This window comes from Saccopteryx leptura, chromosome 3 (assembly GCF_036850995.1).
Source record: "Saccopteryx leptura isolate mSacLep1 chromosome 3, mSacLep1_pri_phased_curated, whole genome shotgun sequence".
Lineage (NCBI taxonomy): Eukaryota > Metazoa > Chordata > Mammalia > Chiroptera > Emballonuridae > Saccopteryx > Saccopteryx leptura.
Genome location: NC_089505.1, coordinates 54869720 through 54891824, shown reverse-complemented (window position 1 = coordinate 54891824; position 22105 = coordinate 54869720). Strand labels below are relative to the sequence as shown.

General features: G+C 38.7%; 1 protein-coding gene across 1 annotated transcript in view; it reads right to left on the bottom strand.

Moving 5' to 3' along the window:
• The window catches only part of OSTM1 (osteoclastogenesis associated transmembrane protein 1), a 44243-nt gene that overhangs the window by 8993 nt on the left and 13145 nt on the right, over positions 1-22105 (bottom strand). Inside the window, exons 3-4 of the mRNA XM_066373533.1 lie at positions 7953-8050; positions 4387-4554 (exon numbers count right to left, since the gene is read on the bottom strand). Of these exons, the coding sequence (XP_066229630.1) occupies positions 4387-4554; positions 7953-8050 (266 nt within the window). The remainder of the gene's footprint in view (positions 1-4386; positions 4555-7952; positions 8051-22105) is intronic.

The window sequence follows — 22105 nt, the reverse complement described above, 5'->3', positions numbered from 1 at the left end:
ACCCAGGTTCGGGACCCCGAGGTCTCCAGCTTGAGCGCGGGCTTATCTGGCTTGAGCGGAAAGCTCGCCAGCTTGGACCCAAGGTTGCTGGCTTCAGGAAGGGGTTGCTCGGTCTGCTGGGGGCCCGCGGTCAGGGCACATATGAGAGGGCAATCAGTGAATGACTAGAAAGTCGCAACGCGCAATGAGAAACTAATGATTGATGCTTCTCATCTCTCTCTGTCCTTATCTCTGCCTCTGTAAAAAAATTAAAAATAAAATAAAAATAGAAAGAAGAAATCTAATATCTGGCTACACATGACAGAGACATATTTCAGAAAGAAAATAAATAATCTCCAGAAAACAATCTCTATCACACAGAAACCTTGGAGTTAAATGATAGAGAATTCAAAATTGAAGTTTTGAAAATACTTAATGAGATGTGAGAGGACACCAATAGGCGACTTAATGAGCTCAAAAAACAAGTTACTAAACTAAAGGAATACCTCATCAAAAAGATTGAAACTTTAAAAACAGAGATAAAGAACTCAATGCATCACTTGAAGATGGAGTAGCAAGTTTAGCTAACAGAACAAGCCAGATAGAGGAAAGAATCAGTGACATCAAAGACAGGCAACTAGAGATGCTACAGAGAGAAAAGGAGAGAGACTCACGAATTAAAAAAACTGAGTGAGCTCTACAAGGATTGTCTGGCTCCATCAGAAAGAGCAATATAAGAGTAATGGGTATCTCAGAAGAAGAGAAGGAGAAAGGAATGGAAAGCTTATTCAAACAAATAATTAATGAGAATTTCCCAAGCCTATGGAAAGAGTTAAAGCCTCAAAACCAAGAAACAAAAAGAACACTGAGTTACCACACCCAAACAGACTTACTCCAAGGCACATAATAGTAAAATTGTCATAATAAAATGCCAAAAATCAATGACAAAGAAAGAATCCTCAGGGCAGCTAGGGAAAAGAACATATATAATATGTAAAGGAAGCCCATAAGGTAATCATCAGACTTCTCAGCAGAAACTCTACAATCCAAGAGAATGGACCCAAACATCCAAAGTACTGAAAAAGAGAAATTACCAGCCAAGAATACTACAGCATATTCATCAAAGTTATCCTTCAAATATGAAGGAGAAATAAACATTTTTACACACATATATAAGCTGAAGGAATTTATCACCAGAAAACCCCCACTGCAGGAAATACTCAAGGGGGTTATTTTACCAGACACAAAGAACAAAACGAATCAAATCTACAAGTAAATGCTCCAACAAAGTCACAATAAATAAGAATAATCTGTGACAACAAAAACATAAAAGGAGAGAGGATAAAGATCTGCAGTAGCAAAGGAGGATAGTGCAGAAGCACTCATAAGACAAAGGACTCTTGTACATATGAACATTTTTTTCTTAACCTAATGGTAACCATCCACAAAAAAGCCACTACTGAAACACACAGCTTTAAAAACAAAGAAATAGTGGAAAGAAGTATGGAAGACCACCAAAGAAAAACAACTGACAGAAACAAAAAAGAACAAAACTAGACAGAGAGCTACCAGAAAGCAAAACAAAAAATGGCTATAGGAAATCCTCACGTGTCAATAATTACTCTAAATGTAAATGGACTGAACTAACCAATAAAGAAGCACAGAGTAGCAGGTTGGGTCAAAAAGCAAAACCCAACCATATGCTGCCTTCAAGAGACACATCTAAGCTACAAGGACAAAAGTAAATTCAAAGTGAAAGGTTGGAAAAAGATCCTCCAAGCAAGTAATATCCAAAGAAAAACAGGTGTAGCCATACTCATATCTGACAATACTGACTTCAAGACAACAAAGGTAACCAGAGACAAAGATGGACATTTCATAATGATAAAGGGGGCATTGTATCAAGAAGACATAACACTTCTTTATTATATGCGGCTTAAGTGTCTGTTTGTCACCGATAGCTTATTGGTTGCTTGCGTAACTGTACTAGCCAATGGGGTGAAGTTGCCACGGCATTCAAATAGTCCCGCCTTCTGGCATGCCACCTCATAAATTGAGGTTAAAGATTAGAGCAATTATTATGCTGTTAAGAAATCTTAACACCAGAAGGGGTCTTTGCAATGGTACAAGACTAGAGGTTCTCCAATTGAAAAATATGGAAGAAAGTATGGTGGTTCCTCAAAAAATTAAGAATATAATTACCATATGACCCAGCAATCCCTCTAGTGGGTATCTACCCCCAAAACTCAAAAAGATTGATATGTAAAGGCACATGCATCCCCATGTTCATCGCAGTATTGTTCACAGTGGCCAAGACATGGAAACAACCAATGTGTGTCTCAATAGAGGATTGGATAAAGAAGATGTGGTACATATATACAATGGAATGCTACCAGCCATAAGAAATGATGACACAGTGCCATTTATGACAACATAGATGGACCTTGAGAACATTATACTGAGTAAAATAAGTATATCAAAAAAAGCTAAGAACTGTATGATTTCACACATCGGTGGGATATAAAACTGAGACTTACGGAAATAGATATAAGTGAGGTGGTTACCAGGGGGATAGGAATGTGGTAGAGGAGGATGGGGAAGGGGAAGGGGAGGCAAAGGATGTAAAGAGGGTGTCAAAAAGTGACAGAAAATGATTTGACTCTGGGTGATGGGTATACAACATAATAAATAGTTCAAATGCTACAGAAATGTTCACCTGAAACCTATGTACTCTTATTGATCAATGTCACCTTATTAAAGTTAATTTTCTAAATAAATAAACTTAAAAAAAAGAACATAGTTAAACCATGCTTTATTCATTAAAAAAGATTTTAAGGCTTAACGATATGATGTGATGGATGTGTTAATTAACTTGACTGCAGGAATCCTTTCACAATGTATACATATATCAAATCATATTACACACTTTATATTACAATTTTGACCATTATTTCTTAATAAAACTGGAGGGGAAAGACTCACTAAAACAAACAAAAATTTTTTTCATGTTACAGATGTAATCTCTAAGCTTCCTGCAGTATTTTTAGATGACAAGAAAAATGTCAACTTTATAGGGCTTTTCTATGAAATGTTTAATATTTTATCAGAGATATTATGAAAGATCATATATATAGCAAATAATTTTTAAGTACATGATACTCAATGAGTCATAGAGACTTTATTAGATAACATTAACATCTTGTTTCGCAGCATAAAATAGATACAAGTTAGGGGCAGCTGTACCTCACTTTCAGTGAGCTCTTGGTTTCCTGTCAAACAGGCTAATATAAGGAAACTATCAAATTTATGCAGAACACTGTTCTTGCCTGTATTTTGTTTACAAATGGTAAACTGTATGTTTACTGCACATTTTGCTTATGGCAAGAAGCATGTTCTAAATTAGTTGGTCATATTGATTTTCTATGTAATCCCATTTATGTCACAGAGCCAATATTATTTTTCTTTTAAAAACAATGAAAAAGACTATTATTTTCAAAATATATGTTTATTACTTATTGAGAGCCTAGGAGAAGTCAGGTACTCTTCCTGACACTGGGAATAAAGCAGTATAAAACAAACAAAAATCCCCATGGTGTGTCTATTTTAAGTGCCTTTTGCCATCCTGAATACTGTTGATCCACTGTAGTTAACTCTGAGCTGCTAAAATAATTTACACTCATCATTCTCAACCATTAAGTTTATCAATTTTGACCTTGAGTTCTCTCTACTTTTAGCCAATCATTTCTCACTCTCTTCTAATGCCTATTTCTATAAAAGACATGATTGCCATCTCGTGGTGCCTCATGAAAAGACAGGCTGTATAATAGAGAAAAAAGCTTTTCTGTTGATCTTCACTCAATACATATTACTAAGGGCCTAAATATGCCAGGCACTGTTCTAAATACTGAACAGTGAACAAAAAAAGGGGATGATATCCTTATACTCATGTGGCTTATATTTTAGTGAGGGAAGACAGACTATAAATAAGTAAATAAAAAATTTCAGATAACAGATATAAAGAAATAAAGCAATGGGATAGGAAGTCATTGAGGAATGGCTTCAAAAACACATGAGAACAGAACTTAGAGACTTCTTGAATTAGCAACACATGAATGAGAAACTGAAAGGTAGACATACAATAAAGCCCACATCTCAGAAAATGACACACATTACCAAACTTAAAAAACAAAATGTACCAAATTATCAATTCACTTATGAAGACCTGATTAATTTTCATTTTAGTTTGAAAGATTGGGATAGTCTACAACTTTAGTAGTTTACAACTAGTTATTTGTGGTTGCAGACAGCATATGAAGATTCCAATATACTTCTGAAAGGGGTAATAATACTGAAGGCACATTCAACACCAATGCAAAATATGTATCATATTAGAAGCAAAGTACTTACTGCATCTTCCACATCAATGCATAAATGTGTTCCAGGTTCAGCCTTATTCTCATGTTCATTCATTTTTTGCATTTCATTGTACATACTACTCAGAGTTTTGTATGCGTCGCGACAGTTTTTGCATACTTCTGAATAATTTCTTAACTGTAGAAAACTCTGCATGCTCTCCTAAAATGTCAAAGGCACAGGTAATACTGACAATAAACATTACATCTCTTAAGTGTATACTATTTGTCCTCTTAGAAAACAGGAAACAACATAGTATGTTCAAGTGCTGAGTTATGATGTTAGGCAGGTTGCTAAACCACTTTGAGCCTCAGTTTTACCATCTACAAAATAGGACTACACGACCTGCATTATAAGTCCCAAGGATTAGAAATCTGGTATATAAGCACATAGCAAAATATCTGGCATTTCCAGTTGCCCCTCAATTTTGAAAACCACTGCACTAGCCACTGTTAAGTGAGGATAACGCCAACATATCTGCCAAATTACTGATACCTAAACACCAAGCATTTCCTAAATTCTCTTGTTATTTTATATTTGCTCCTATCTATCCTACTTTTATCAAATAAATAAAATATGCCCTTGCCTGTACTGACTCCAACAGAGAGGACTTTATTAATGGGAAAGGAAAAGGCACTAAAACTATATCCCCACATAACCCTCTTACCCCCAAGCTTGTAACCCAGGCCCTTCTACTCAACAAAAAGGGAGTAACAGCAAAGAATTATATAACCTAAAGTGAAGGTAATGGATATAAAATACTATGTTAGTGGTTCTCAGTCTCTTCCACTTTCAAGACTGACAGCTGTCTTTCCAAGAATAAGTTTTCTAAACAGTCCGGTTCACTTTATTCTACACCTTGTAGTCTGGAGAAATGGCATGTTAAAGCAGGAGGCAGGGTGGTCTTTGAGGCTAGAGCAGAGCTCTAATCTGAAGGAAGCAAAGGTATGGACCAGAGGAGAGTTGTGGGGCCCAACTTGAGGCCAGCCTGGTGTCTAGGATATGAGGAAAGACCATGAGACAAGCGACCGGCAGACATGAGATCTAAAGCCAAGCCACTAATCACAAATTCAATACCTGGCTAGCAAAGTCCCTTCCTGCATCCCATAATAAGTGCTATACAATCCCAGAGTGCTTCACTTTACTGACATATGCCCAGACATCTATGTTCCAAAAAGAGGAGAAGCTTGCTAACCTATACCCTGATTGGTTAACCACAGCAACTTTTGTGTCCCCAAGCCACAAAAACCCCTAGCCCCACATTCAGGATGCAGAACCTGGGAGTCTATCTCACTCAGTGTTTTGCCCTCTGTGGAGTCTCAATAAATCCACAAGGAAGAAAGAAGGAAGGCAGGGAGGGAAGAAGGAGGGGGGGAGAGGAAGGAAGGAAGGAAGGAGGGAAGGAAAGAGGCAGGGAGGGAGAGAGGGCAGAGGAAGGAGGATGGAAGGATAGAGGGTGGAAGGAAAGAGAAGGAAAGAGAAGGAAGGAAGGAAGGGAGGGAGGGAGGGAGGGAGGGAGGGAGGGAGGGAAGAAAGAAAGGAAGGAGGGAGAGAAAGAAGAAGGAGGGAGGGAAGGAAGGAGGGAGGGAAGGAAGGAGGGAGGGAGGGAAGGAAGGAAGAAGGGAAGAAAGGAGGAAGGGAAGAAAGAAAGGAAGGAGGGAGGGAAAGAAGGAAGGAGGGAGGGAGGGAAGAAAGGAGTGAGAGAAGAGGGAAGGAGGAAGGAATATTGGAATAACAGAAAAAGAAAAATTAAGAGGATTTAAAATTATGTAGTCTCTACAATGTTACCCTCACTACCTATTTGATAGAGAAACTAAGACTTCCTTTATTTAGTTCTGCCACAAGAAATAGCCCATTGATAGTTGTTCACAGAACATTTGTGCATTTAGCAAAATGTGTTCAGCCAAAAACTGAGCACAGACCCTCGATGGGGGAGCGTAATTTAGCCATTTATATAAAAATTTTAAATGCACATATATTTTGACATAGCAATAAAAACTACAAAAGTACTAAAAGAAATCAAAAGAGAAATTTAAAAAATGTCAAAGTGGGAAAAGGCCTTCTAGTGTGATACAAAATCTGCAAGCCATTACAATTTTTTTGGTAACTCTAACAACATAAAAATTAAAATTTCTTTACAACAAAAAGAAAAGCACAATAAAAAGCCAACAGACTAGGAAAAATATTTGCAACTTCCACCCCAGGAAAAATGCTAATTTCCCTAAAATACATTCATCAGAATACTAATGTCTTAAACCAAAGAGTTTCTGGGCAGATAGGATTGATAAACAGTATATTAAAAAATTACCTTTTAGAGTTTTACAACATAAATTAGTCTACTAGGATTCTTAGGATTCTGAAGTCCTGTAGTAAAGCATTCCCCAACCTCATCAGTACATGGGCCATCTATTAACATCTTGTAGAACACAGTTTGGGAAATGCATAGCTAAGAGTTTCTATTATTGTGAGGGAAATTTATAATTCCTTTCTTGTAATAAAAAGAAAAGCACACATATCTATATCCTAAACGTGTTCACATCTATTTGTAGGGATTACTTACTTGTTAAACAAGTTTCAAAACTATGATTTTATCAGAGTTCTAATTTCACCCTTGACTACCACCTGGAAAGTTCCAATACCAACATTTACAGATCAGAGGTGAGAAACAAAAAACCACTAAGGCAGGTTTCTTGAAGACTACCTTATATATATTATATATATATTCTTTTGTTTAAGTGAGAAGATGGGAGATAAAGACAGATTCCTTCATGCACCCTTACTGGGATCCCCCTGATAACCCCCATCTGGGGCCGATGCTCAAATTAATGGAGCTATCCTCAGTTCCTGAGTTCGATGCTCAGACCAATCCAGCTATCATCAGTGCCAGGGGCCAATGCTCAGACCAAAGGAGCTACTGGCTCCTTTGGGAGGGAAAGAGAGACAGAAGGGGGAGGGGGAAAGGGAAGGGAAGAGAAGAGAAGCAGATGGGAGTTTTTCATGTAGTGCCCTGATTGAACCCAGGACGTCTGCATGCCCGGCTGATGCTCTATCCACTGAGAAAACCAGCCAGGGCCTATATTGTAATTTAATATTCAAAGCTACTAACTAAACATTGCCTTTAAAAGCAGGTAAAGTATATATAAGCAAATACTGACGTAAAGAGTAAGCTTCCTATAGACAGACATAATCATACAGCATCGCAAAATACCTTGTTACATAAACAAAATCAAGATAAATTACTGTCAGACTAAAGAACATTATGTTTTAGTTAAACAATCGCCTCAGTTAATGTGATCATGCTCACTATCTTATTGGATCCTCACCACAAAATACTTGAAGGTGGGCCAGGTAGATCTTACTATCCCCACCGCACAAAAAAGAAAACTAAAGTTTTCATGATTTGCCTGAGGACTAGTAATGGAAGAACTAAGCAGACATCCAGGTCCACTTACTTCTCTATATTGTGTGTATAGATAAATATCAGCAATTAATGCCATAAAAGTTGGAATTTAATATTCATTTGTAAAGCATCTTATTTTCAAGTATCATATATAAAATACCTGGAGGTGATGCTCAAAGCAGGTCAAGGTGTTATTAAATTGATTGAGGAAGTTTAATGTGCTATTTGATAATTCTTCACTTTTGTTCATTAAACAATCTGTCAAAAAAAAACCCAAAAAAGTATATTAAAATACCTCAAGCAACAATCACATATAGTCATTTCTCTCTCAAGCTATCATCTTCTGTTTCACACTGTTTAGTCAAACAAGCTTGAAGTAGTTTACATAAGAGAATTTTCCACGTACATAAAACTTACCTTTAGTTTACAAAAATTTATATAACCATTTTCATGAAAATCCTAATCACACAGTTTCCTCTCTTTATAAAAACAATATACCAAATAAAATTTAAATTGATATATATATATATATATTTTTTTTTTTTTACAGATACAGAGAGAGGTAAAGACAGGAACAGACAGACAAGAACGAAGAGAGATGAGAAGCATCAATTGTTAGTTTTTCGTTGTGGCACTTTAGTTCATTGATTGCTTTCTCATATGTGCCTTGACTGTGGGGCTACAGCAAACTGAGTAACCCCTTGCTCAAGCCAGCGACCTTGGGTCCAAGCTGGTGAACTTCTGCTCAAACCAGATGAGCTCACACTCAAGCTGGCGACCTCAGGGTCTCGAACCTGGGTCCTCCCTACCCCAGTCTGACACTCCATCCACTGCGCCACCGCTGGGTCAGGCTAAATTGATTTTTAATGGTGTAACCTCTTAAGCATGAATATCAGTTATCAAATTCTGCCTTAGTTGGAGGTAACTCGTAGTGCTATTGAGGCAGAAAACCATTTATCCGGCATTAATTTTACCTAAATCCATATGCTATCTTATCCCTTTCTGTGTCAAACTCAGTAATTCTGTGTCCTATCTTCACAATGGGTTATTTGTTGCATCTAATAGGGTAACTTATTTTCACACGCTCTTTTTCATCTACTGCGAGTTAGGATTCCAGAGAAACATGCTGGTGGAAATTTTGTCTTAAATACTCATAAAGAGGCTTTAAGTAAAGTCTAGGGGAAAAAACAGAACTCTTTTACACACTTTAAAATTTTTTACAAACGTGCTAGTCCTTTAACTTATTTCTCTTAACATTAGCTCAAGTTCATTCCTTTTATGAATCTAGCACAATTTATTCTCCCTTCTTCGATAAACCTATTCTTTATCCTCACTTTGCTTTAACCTCTCCACGTTCTTCTCAATTTACCCTCTTGTCCAGGTTCAAGCACCTGGCTTCAGATCCTGGAACTATGGTCAGCCATTTCAGTCTTACTCTTCTAGAATCCTAGCCCTCTTTACATTCCACATACAGACATTTCTAATCCTGGACTGGCTCCATTTACTTTCTCTATTCTGAATTCTGGTTGTCGAACATTATTTTAGAAAATTCTAAAATTTTAATAAAGGAACTCAATTCAATTCTAATCTCAGGGCCACAAAAACAATCCTTACAGATGCCCTACCAATTACTCCACAAGAATATTTTCTATCCTGTAGTAATCAACCTCACTCTTATCCCCCTTAATTTCAACGGATAGCTGTATATTATACCCCTTCAGGGCCATCTAATATGATAGCTCTCAACTGGGAATGGAGACACAGGAAGGGAGGCCACTACAATATTCAGGAGAAAGGTGGAACTGCAAATAAAATCCAATGGATAGGAGAAACTGAATAGGCTGTGAAGAGTACCAGAACATGACACCCCCAAATAAGCCTAGGGATGGGGGGAGGTAGGAGAGGGTAAGGGGGAATAAATGGTGACTTGACTTGGGGTGGTCAACACACAATATAATATACAGATGAGGTATTATAGAATTGTACCCCTAAAATCTACATAATTTTATTAACTAATGTGACTCCAAAAAATTCAATTAAAAAAAAAAGTAAGCCTGTCTGGCATATGGATTATTTTGAGCTAAAGGCCATTGAGAACCAGCAGATGCAGGAAAACTCTGAAAGCAGGGCACAAGTTTGTGTCTTATAAATATTTATAAAGGAAATATTCATTTGTAAAAATGTCTTCCTGTCATGTAAAAGGAAGAAGAGGACTCTTAACTCTCACCAGTAGAGAAGGCACTACTTAAATCTCTGTAAGGCCAACTTTACTATACAATTCTTGTTTATCATACTGTTCCTGGTCACCTTCCCATAACTTGTCTCCTCCACCCAGAAGCCCCAAATGCCTTTTCTTTGATTAGTCTAAGTTGGTATATAAGCCCAAATTCTAACCATCCCTTTGGGTTGTCGCTGGGGGCTCCAAGGTACACATGTGCAACACATATGTTAATAAACCTTTGTTTGTTTTTCTCCTGTTAATCGGTCTTTGGCCAGTCTAATTTACAGTGTTTCAGCCAGGAAACCTAAAACAGATAGAGGAAAAAGATTTGTTTTCTCCCTTACAGTTGACACTAGGATATGACACACCATGAGATATGCAGGTACTATGAAAAACAACAATCACTGCAATGAAAGCATCTGAGTACTTGCTATGTTCTAAGTACTTTAACTTTTTTTTTATTCATTTTAGAGAGGAGAGGGAGAGACAGAGAGAGGGAGAGAAAAGAGACAGAGAAAGAGAAGGGGGGAGGAGCTGGAAGCATCAACTCCCATATGTGCCTTGACCAGGCAAGCCCAGGGTTTTGAACCGGCGACCTCAGTATTTCCAGGTCGACGCTTTATCCACTGCGCCACCACAGGTCAGACTGTTCTAAGTACTTTAAACACATTTACTTCTTACAACAATCTTAGGAGGCACAAACTATGATTATTTCTATTTTCTAAATAAGGAACAGAGGCTTAGAGGAATTAAGGAAGTTGTCCAAAGTCACAAAACTCTAAGCGAAAACTTGGAATTTCTACTCAGCCTGATTCCTAAGCCTTCATTTCAAACACCACAATATATTTTAATATTCACGTCTGAATTCTAAACCATTAAATTTCAATACTTAGAGTCAACAAATACATGCCACCACTCCTCCCTCCACTACCCATAGATATCTCACAGGATGCAGAGAGCCAGTCACCCCCAAATGATCGGTGCTGGCAACTGAGACGAAACCTAAACCTGGTGAAGAGGCAGCAATACCACATTCAGACTTCTTTGTGCAAATTGAAAAGGGACGTCCCCTCTCGGTAGTTCAATTACAAAAAGGGAAACACTCCTGTTCCAGAGACTGAGCTGGAATTCAGGCCCATTCACCCCCACACAGTCCCTGAAGTGCAGGGGTTAGTCTGCACCCTGTATACACGGGCCCTGCTAATGAACCCATTCTTGCGGCCTTTCTTTCTCTGAACTCATGTACTCTATACATTCTCTGAAGCTTTATCTTTTCAAGAATGTAAGTTCCATTCTGACTGTTCACCTTATCATTTGAAAATCTGAGGGAACCCTTAAATTAGCGGAGGGGCAGAGAAATGAAGTAACATACTGAGGAGTCACACACCAACATAGTAAGGCATCGAAATACAAAACATATAATACTTTCTAGACTTTCAAGTAAGTGTTCTTAATTATGCCATTTTTAATTTACTGTTTAAAAATGTTACTCCAACTGTTGGCTTTCAGAAAGTTCACACACTGAATTTTTTTTAAGAAATAACATATACTGCCCTCCTTAATCCTGGTTTGACGCCATCACAAAATTGCCTCGAATCCTTTTACGCACAAAGCAGAGTCTACATAAATAATCCATAATTACAAATATGTGAAATATCAGTATATTGGGAAAACAAAATTGAATAGGTTTTCGGTTTCTGTAGTTGACATTTTTCAGGGAAGTACAGAGGACGCAATTTTTTTTAATTGATTTTAATTTATTTTGTTTACATAGATTCAGGTGTCTTACCGAGTACACCCCCCCCCCCCCGCGTGTTCCCCTCAACATCTCCCTTGCCCTCTCCCCTCAACGTCCTCCTCCTTTCCCTCCAGGATTTGCTTTCCTGCTCTCTATAACGCTGTGTTATGTGTATATAATTTCACCAATCTCTTTCTCTTCCTCTCATCCCCTTTCCCTCTGTCCGCTTTCCCTCTGGTCCCTTTGATCCTATCCCGCTCCTCAGTTCACATTGTTCATTGGATTCCTCAAATGAGTGAGGTCATATGATATTTTTCTTTCTCTGCCTGGCTTATTTTACTTAGCATAATAGTTTTCAGGCAGAGGACACAATTTTATCCATGGCAGCTGTACATCTGCCATGTCATGGCAACTGACATACACAATATCGTACAGACATACACAATATTGTACAGAGCCATGTCACGGCAATTGACATACACAGTATCAGGATAAACGGGCATGTGCCCATCCCTGTGTTGCCTAGGGGAGGTACATTGAGAGCAATAATAATTTCTTCTATACAAAGCATGGAATTGAAATTTTTTTATAAAAAAGTTAATTTCTAAAGGATGCTTCTCTGAACAACAAAAGAAGTGAATCTCTTCTATTTTACTGACAACCATTCCTTTTTCCTTAAAATAACTTGAACATTAAATTAAAAGCTAGTTAAATAGACTGGTCATCATGTTATATACTGCATTAATCTGTACCATCAAAATTTTTTTCAATGATCATTAAACAGTAGTATTATACAGCACAAAGGAGTTCATTTATATAAAGAGGTTAAAAGTATTTTCATTATTAAAGAGCCCTGACTTTCTGATTTAAAACAAAGAAACTCCAGTAAATTCCTTTTATCCTTTTATAGGAACTGGGAGCATGAGGTTGTAAGCAGTGAAAAGCTATATATTTTAAAAATTAGTAAATTAAGAGATATTAGTAGTACTAAAGCTTTCTATAGGACTACATGAAGTGTTAATTGCGAATTTTCCTCATCTCAGATAACCAAGGCAGACTCCTCAAGGACAGATTAGCATAGCTTCTTCCTCAGTGAGCACTCAAGCATCAGCTCAAAAGGCATTCTTTAAAGGTGTTAGGGATTCAAGTTGGGACCTTACACAGAAACCTACTGAATTATCACAACAGGAATTATACATCTTTAGATAAAGTATTTTGCATCTGATAGGAATTTATAGATTTATATAAAGATCTCAGCTGTTTTTCAAAACTTGTGTTATAGAAAACAGACAATCACCAATTTCTGAGAATTAGAGCAAGCTTCAGAAAACATAGCACAGAGGGAAATTTGTACCTGAACAATATCATTAGTTTAATAAGTATGAAAATTCATGCCTGGCCTGTGGAGGCGCAGTGGATCAAGTGTCCACCTGGAACACTGAGGTCACCGGTTCGCAGCCCAGGTCTTCCAGGCCAAGGCACCTACAAGAAGCAGCTAATACAAGTTGATGCTTCCTGGTCCCCACCCCATTCTCTCTCTAAAATCAATAAATAAAATCTTTTAAAAAATAAGTATGAAAACTAAGACATTTTAAAATTATAAGATACAAGTAAGTGAGTCTAATGCTTACTACAATACCATGGAGATAAAACATGAAAAGAGGAGTTCTGGTTAACCATTTCATTTTGTTATAAAGTTTTTAAAAATCAAGACATAGTAAGTGAAGGGGGTCAGAATATGCCTCTTTGCCATAAGAATTATTTTGAGCTAAAGCCACTTGAAAAGCAGCAGATACAGAGAAACTTTCTGTGAATTCCCTTATCGGCCTAAAGACAGATCCTCTAAAAGAAACTCAACTGTCATCAACCTCTTCCCTGGGAGTTTCATCAAATAGGGAAGATTGATGCTTATCACCAAAAAAGTAAACAATGAAACAGAATCAAGAGTCCAGAAATAAACCCCCATATAGTCAGTCAACTCCGAGCTGAACTCATAGAAATAGAGAGAAGAATGGTGATTGCCAGGGTCTGGGGTGGGAGAAATGAGGATGTTAGTCAAATGATACAAAGTGGTAAGTTCAGGGAATCTGATGTACAGCACAGTGATGATAGTTAGCAATACTGTATTAAGTACTTGAAAGTTGCTGAGAGAGTAAATCTTAAATGTTCTCAACACAAAAAAGAAATGGTAATTATGTAATGTGATAGAAGTGTTACCTAACACTACAGTGGTAATCACTGCACAGTATGTAAGTGTATGAAATCAACACATTATACACCTTAAATTTACACAATTATATGTCAATTATATCTCAATAAAGCTAAAAAAGATAAACAAAAAACAGAAACAGTTAACCATAAAACGATCCATGGTCTCATCAAACCTGGTCACTCTGCTAGTTATTCAACTGTCCTATGCATAAGACAACCAAGAAGCATCTCAATAACAAGGTTACTTTATATCTATAATACAATTATGATAACAGCTTTTAAATTCTATATAGGAAAATTCTTTGATATATACTGCTCAGAAAAATTAGGGGATGTTTCAAAATGAATACGAAACAATAAAAAAAGCAGCATTTGATTTTTTTTATTAAACAACATCAGAAAAGCAAACAAGTTGTTTCATTATGCAAATGAGATGCAAACAAACTTTTATTTCATTGGTGAAAATGTACTATACAAAAGGCTAAAAGTACTGGAGTATCTGCATGCTCCCTGATCTTGAAAGTGCACATCCTGCAATTCCCCAGCCCTTGCGATGCCCCTGCAACATGATTTGCCCAAATGTGAAGCCTGGAGAGACATAGGATGTCTTGAAGCTGGTCAAACAGACGGCAGTGACAACAGCACTTGAACATCCCAAAGCATGATTAGCACTTTGGAATCGCTTTCAAGAGACTGGCACAGTATGAAGAAGATGAGGACAGGGTCGCCTATCTGCCACAACAGCAAGAGATGACCACTACTTGACCTTACTAGCAAGAAGAAATAGGCAAAACAATGCAACAGAGCTGTGGGGACAGTCTCTTGCTGTCAATAGATGACAGATATGCAACGAGACCATACAAAACTGGCTCCATCATGTTGGACTGCATGCCCGGCGACCAATGGTATGCACTCCGTTATATGCTGAACACCATAGAACCCACAGAAGGTGGGCTGATGAGCATCGTCATCGGATCCGTATGAGTGGTCAACTGTCCTCTTCTCTGGTGAGTCACGGTTCAGTCTACATCCTGACAATCGTGTCCTAATCTGGCATGAATGAGGAACAAGGGAGAATCCAAGTTTCATGCAAGAAAGGGACTCCTTTAGTGGTGGTGCAATCATGGTGTGGGCTGGAATCAGCACTGGTGGTTGTACTGACCTCCACTTCATCAGAAATGGATACTGCTGTTAGGTATCAAGATGAGGTCCTGCACCCTACATTGGTACCCTAAGCTGGAGCAGTTGGAAACAACTTTCTTTTCGTGGACGATAATGCAAGTCCCCATTGTGCGCACCTTTGTCAACATGTTTCAGGAGGCAGAAATCAAACACATGGACTGGCCTTCACGTTCTCCAGACCTGAATCCCATTGAACATGCTTGAGATGCACTGGGAAGACGTCTGGCAAAATGTCCAATGCCTCCCACACACTTCTTGAGCTGGAAGTCGCCCTGCAGCAAGAGTGGCAGAGGATCCCATAAGAACTGCTAGACAATCTGATCCTGCCCATGACCCATTGCTGTCAGTATGTTTTGGCAGTTTTGGGTGACCATACACCCTACGGAATAGTCAATGTGTGGCACTCTCGTCCAGTTTGACATGCTTCTATTAAATCCCACCAGTATGTCACTTGCTACTCAATCACAATTGAGTTTGCATCTCATTTGCATAATCAAACAACTTTCTTTGACTTGTCGTTTGTTTTTCTGATGTTCTTGTTCAATTAAAAAAATGCGCCCTGGCCGATTGGCTCAGTGGTAGAGCATCGGCCTGGTGTGCAGGAGTCCCAGGTTTGATTCCCGGCCAGGGCACACAGGAGAAGCGCCCATCTGCTTCTCCACCCCTCCCCTTCTCCTTCTTCTCTGTCTCTCTCTTCCCCCACCGCAGCCAGGGCTCCATTGGAGCAAAGTTGGCCTGGGCACTGAGGATGGCTCTGTGGCCTCTGTCTCAGGCGCTAGAATAGCTCTGGTTGCAACAGAGCAACTGCCCATCGCCCCCTGGTGGGCATGCCGGGTGGATCCCGGTCAGGCGCATGCAGGAGTCTGTCTGACTGCCTCCCCGTTTCCAACTTCAGAAAAATACAAACAAAACAAAACAAAACAAAAAAGCTTTTATTCTCTTCAAATTCATTTTGAAATATCCCCTAATTTTTGTGAGCAGTATAGTTTATTTCTCAGCATTCTCATGAACTAGTTTTCATGTTACTTACGTAAATTGGAACAGTTGAGCTTTTAACACTTCTTCTGAGTCTCTACCAATTCCCAAAACTTATTTCCTACCAAGACTAATATTCAAAGACAGAGAAAATCTAAAAATAAAAGAGATGGAAGTACTACATGGTTAACACTCTCTCATTCAATGGGGTCTAGCCTTCCTTTCACCAACTAATAACTAGAGACTAGGTGCCAACCACATCTAGATCAAGTAGTAAAGGAAAGGTTGTTTTTGCAGTATATTAATTTTAATATCCTTTAAAAATATTTTAGCTTTCATATTTTACATTTTTAATACTTTTTTCAAATTCTAATAGCCCTAAATTCATTTAAAAATTTTTACTTCTAAAATTATAGTTTTGCATTTGCTGGCACAGAGGATGAAAAAGAGTCATTTTGTATCAAAAGGTATATCCTACAAAGTGGATCACTTATTAATTTAAATGGATCATATATTGATTGAATTTTTAAATTTTTATTTCAATTACAGATTACATTCAATATTATTTTGTACTCATTTCATGTGTATAGCATAGTGGTTAGATAATTAATACTCAGCCCTCCCACCAATATTCCCAGTACTCACCTGGCATCATACATAGTTATTACAATATTATTGACTGTATTCCCTACCAGTGGTTGGCAAACTCTTTAGTCAATAGAGCCAAATATCAACAGTACAACGATTGAAATTTCTTTTGAGAGCCAAATTTTTTAAACTTAAACTATTTAGGTAGGTACATTCCTTATCAAGGTAGTGCCCACATGTGGTATTTTGTGGAAGAGCCACACTCAGGGGGCCAAAGAGCCGCAGTTTGCCGACCAGGGCCCTATGCTGTACTTTACATCATCAGACTATAACTACCAATTTATACTTTTTAATCTCTTCACTTTTTCTGCCCAGCTCCCAAACCCCCTCCTCTCTGGCAACCATCAGTCTATTCTCTGTATCTATGAGTCTGTTTCAATTTTGTCTGTTAATTTATTTTGTTCTTTAGATCCCCCATTTAAGTGAAATCAAACTAAAATGTTTTTTGCATAGCAAAGGAAAACCATCAACAAAATGAAAAGACAAATCATGAATGGAATAACATATTCACCAATGATACATCAGATAAGGGGTTAACATCTGAAATTTTTAATGAACTCATACAACTCAATACCAAAAAAACAAACAATCCAATTAAAAATTGGGTAGATCTAAATAGACACTTCTCCAAAGAGGACATACAGATGGCCAATAGAAATATGAAAAGATGTTCATCACTAATTAGTTAAACCACAATGAAATACTATCTCACACCTGTCAGAATTGCTATTATCAATAAATTTTTTTTTTTTAGATACATTCTTTTTTTTTTTTTAGAGAGGAGAGAGAAAGGGAGAGAGAGGAGAGAGAGACAGAGAGAGAGAAGGGGGGAGGAGCTGAAAGCAGCAACTCCCATATGTGCCTTGACCAGAGCAAGCCCAGGGTTTTCGAACCAGCGACCTCAGCATTTCCAGGTCGACGCTTTATCCACTGCGCCACCACAGGTCAGGCTGCTATTATCAATAAATTAACAAACAGTAAGTATTGACAAGGATGTGGAAAAAAAAGGACCCTAGTGCACTGTTGCTGGAAATGTAGATTGGTGCAGCCACTATGGAGAACAGCACAGAAGTTCCTCAAAAAATTAAAAATGGAACTCCCTTATGTCCCAGTGATTTCACTTCTGGGTATATATCCGAATAAACCCAAAACACTAATTAGGAAGAATATATGCACCCCTATGTTCACTGTAGAATTATTTACAATAGCCAAGATATGGAAGCAACCCAACTGTCCATCAATAGATAAATGGATAAAAGAGGTGTGGTACATAGATAAAATAAGAGTACTACTTAGACATAATAAAGAATGAAATCTTACCATTTGCAACACTATGGAAGAACCTAGAGACTACTATGCTAAGTGAAATAAATCAGTCAGAGAAAGAAAGCCAAAAACAAGTTTTTAAAACACATCAATAGTTTTTGTTCTTCCTTTGTGATTTTTTTTCCTTCTCATTTTATCATTGAGGTGCCAGACTGAATGAACTCCATATTATTTACTATTAAATATTAAAGATCCTTATTGCTGGCATCACTTAGCAGCTGTATATTTACAAATTTAATAACTAGATCATTGCAAAAAGGCAACTGAGACAAATGGGTTAGTGGCTCACATTTAACGATTTCACACAAGTTCTCAGAAAACTGATCAGTGTTTAAATAAAAAGACAAATAATCCAGAAAAAAATTATTTTAATATTTATATTGTGATCTTCATATATACATACTGTACAGGAGAAAAAATAACTTCCCATCTACCCTTCTAAGATCTCAGCCCCTGAAACAAAAGACAAATTAACAGGAAAAAAACAAACAGAAGTTTATTAACTTGCATATCTCACATATCCATGAAAGATACACAAGGAAAATGAGTAACTCAAAGAGGTGGCTTAGCATTCAGGCTTACATCTTCAGCTTAAAACAAAGAAAGAAGGAGTTGGGGGAGACCAGTTAAAGGGAAATGACAAGGAAAAGCATGGTGAACAGTGTAAGGTCTGTTATGCAAATTACATCCCTGCCTTCTCCATTTATAAGACTCTTGTGATTTTAGAGCCATCCTTCTCTTCTTGGTATATATAGAGACTCTCTTACAAATGAAGATGTTCTTTATACATATAAATGTCCCTTACAAAATGTTGCTTCCACTGTTTTTCAGAGGCATATTTGGGGGTGGCATATTCTGACCTCTTATAGTCATATTTCAGGGTAGTATAGTCTAGTCCCTACAATACAAAATGACAACATCCTAGACAAACTGATTGGACAAAAAAATTAATTTAAAATAATACTGTGGCCTGACCAGGTGGTGGCGCAGTGGATAGAGCGTCGGACTGGGATGCAGAAGACCCAGGTTCGAGACCCCGAGGTCGCCAGCTTGAGCAAGGGCTCATCTGTTTTGAGCAAAAAGCTCACCTGCTTGAGCCCAAGGTTGCTGGCTTGAGCAAGGGGTTACTCAGTCTGCTGAAGGCCCGCAGTCAAGGCACATATGAGAAAGCAATCAATGAACAACTAAGGTGTCGCAACATGCAACGAAAAACTAATGATTGATGCTTCTCATCTCTCCATTCCTGTCTGTCCCTGTCTATCCCTCTCTCTGACTCTCTCTCTGTCTCTGTAAAAAATAAAATAAAATAATACTGATATGATTGTTTTCTTCTATTTCATTAAACAAGTAAATATTCCTTGTATTCTTTTACATATTTCTATAGGCCAATGATTTAATAAACAGTAACTGTACAGGTAAGAAAAGTGTTTTTTTAATGTACAAAGGTAAAGAGAAGACTTGAGCACCATTTATTAATAAAATAAGAGGGAGGGTACCATTAAATAAGAGGGTTAAGAGATCCAGTTGCCAAGGATGTGACTACATCAGAATCTGATGTCTGATAGTTGCTAAGAGTTAACTTCAGAAAATGTGCAACTCTATTAAAATTTTTTTCATATTATCTAATTTTAATTTTATGTAGTGTTAATTGGTCTTTAGGAAAAAGAGTATTTTACATTTATTTTTTTAAATTCATTTTAGAGAGGAGAGAGAAAGGGAGAGAGAGAGACAGAGAGGCAGAGAGAGAGGAGAGACAGAGAGAGAAGGTGGGGACGAGCTGGAAGCAGCAACTCCCATATGTGCCTTGACCAGGCAAGTCCAGGGTTTCAAACCGGCGACCTCAGCAATTCCAGGTCGACGCTTTATCCACTGTGCCACTACAGGTCAGGCTTACATTTATATTTTTAATAAAAAGTTAGGTTTTCCATAATATCAAACATGTATAAAGCGTAAGTGTTAAACTTCTGTAGGGTTAATTAAAGTATATTTGTATTTCTTAAAATGAAGGCTGTGCAATAAATTTGTCAAAGAGAACTTTAAAAAAAAAACAAAAATAGGCATTAACTCATGAACACTGTCTACTCAGATGAACAGTCTCAAAGCCTTTTCAATTTCATTCTAGGTTCTTGATCTGCAGTTCCTTTACACTCTCTGAGCCCTCACTCTACCTCCCAGGGCTTATTATAAAACACAAATGAGACAGGGTTATGAAATTGAGAAATACTACTTAATTTAACTGATGACTTGTTACTCAACTTTTTTTTTGTGTGTGGCAGAGACAGAGAGAGTAGAGAGAGGGACAGATAGGGACAGACAGGAAGGGAGAGAGATGAAAAACATCAATTCTTCGTTGTGGCTCCTTAGTTGTTCATTGATTGATTTCTTATATGTGCCTTGACTGAGGGGCTACAGCAGACCAAGTGACCCCTTGCTCGAGCCAGCGACCTTGGGCTCAAGTTGGTGAGCCTTGCTCAAACCAGATGAGCCTGTGCTCAAGCTGGCGACCTTGGGGTCTCAAACCTGGGTCCTCCACCTCCCAGTCTGACGCTCTATCCACTGTGCCACCGCCTGGTCAGGCTTTTACTCACCTTCTTTAGCTCCTCATTTTATCTTCCTACAAATTTCTTTGCTCACCACTTTTTTTTTTTTTAACTGAGAGGAGGGGAGGCAGAGACAGACTCCCAAATGCGCTCTGACCAGGATACACCTGGCAAGCCCACTAGGGGGCAGTGCTCTACCCATCTGGGGCCCTTGCCCCATTGCAACAGGAGCCATTTTTTAGCGCCTGAGGCAGAGGCCATGGAGCCATCCTCAGCGCCCGGGGCCAACTTGTTCTAGTCAAGCCATGGCTGCTGGAGAGGAGGAGGAGGAGGAGAGAGAGAGATAGAGAAGTAAGAGGGAAAGGGGTTGAGAAGCAGATGGTCGCTTCTCTTGTGTGCCCTTATCAGGGATGGAACCCGGGACAGCCAGATGCAAGGCTGACACTCTACCACTGAGCCAACCAGCCAGGGCAATTTTCTCACTAATTTGTAAGAGAAGACCATGTTGCTCAAGTAAAAATACTTTTTTAAATTTTAGTAAAAATTTAGTCCGGGGTGATTGGCTCAGTGGTAGAGCATCAGCCAGGCATGTGGATGTCCTGGGTTCAATTCCCAGTCAGGGCACACAGGAGAAGCAGCCATCTGCTCCTTCAGGCCTCCCTTTCCCCCTTTTCTTCCTCTCTCTTCTCCTCCCACAACCATGGCTGGATTGGTTGGAGGGGCTGAGGATGGCTCCTCAGGTGCTAAAAATAGCTCAGTTGCAGCATGGCCCCAGATGAGCAGAGCACTGGTTCCAGATGGGGGTTGCCAGGTGGATCCCTGTCTGGGCACATATAGGAGTCTGTTTCTCTATCCCCTCTCCTCTCACTTAGAAAAAATAAAAAAAATTTTAGTAAAAATTTTTTTTGTATTTTTTTGTATTTTTCTGAAGCTGGAAACCGGGAGAGACAGTCAGACAGACTCCCGCATGCGCCCGACCAGGATCCACCCGGCACGCCCACCAGGGGGCAACGCTCTGCCCAGCAGGGGGCGATGCTCTGCCCCTCCGGGGCATCGCTCTGTTGCAACCAGAGCCACTCTAGCGCCTGGGGCAGAGGCCAAGGGGCTATCCCCAGCGCCCGGGCCATCTTTGCTCCAATGGAGCCTTGGCTGCGGGAGGGGAAGAGAGAGACAGAGCGGAAGGAGAGGGGGAGGGGTGGAGAAGCAGATGGGTGCTTCTCCTGTGTGCCCTGGCCAGGAATCGAACCCGGGACTTCTGCACGCCAGGCCGACGCTCTACCACTGAGCCAACCGGCCAGGGCTTAGTAAAAATTTTAAAGTTATTTGAAAATGTTTCGATTTTTTAAAAATAATGTTCACATTATCTTTATTAAGTAGATTTGAAAACAACAAATTAGAAGTGTTTCCAAGTAATCTGAGAAATATTATTCAATTCTAATTAAGATGATTATTTTAGAACAGGGGTCCCCAAA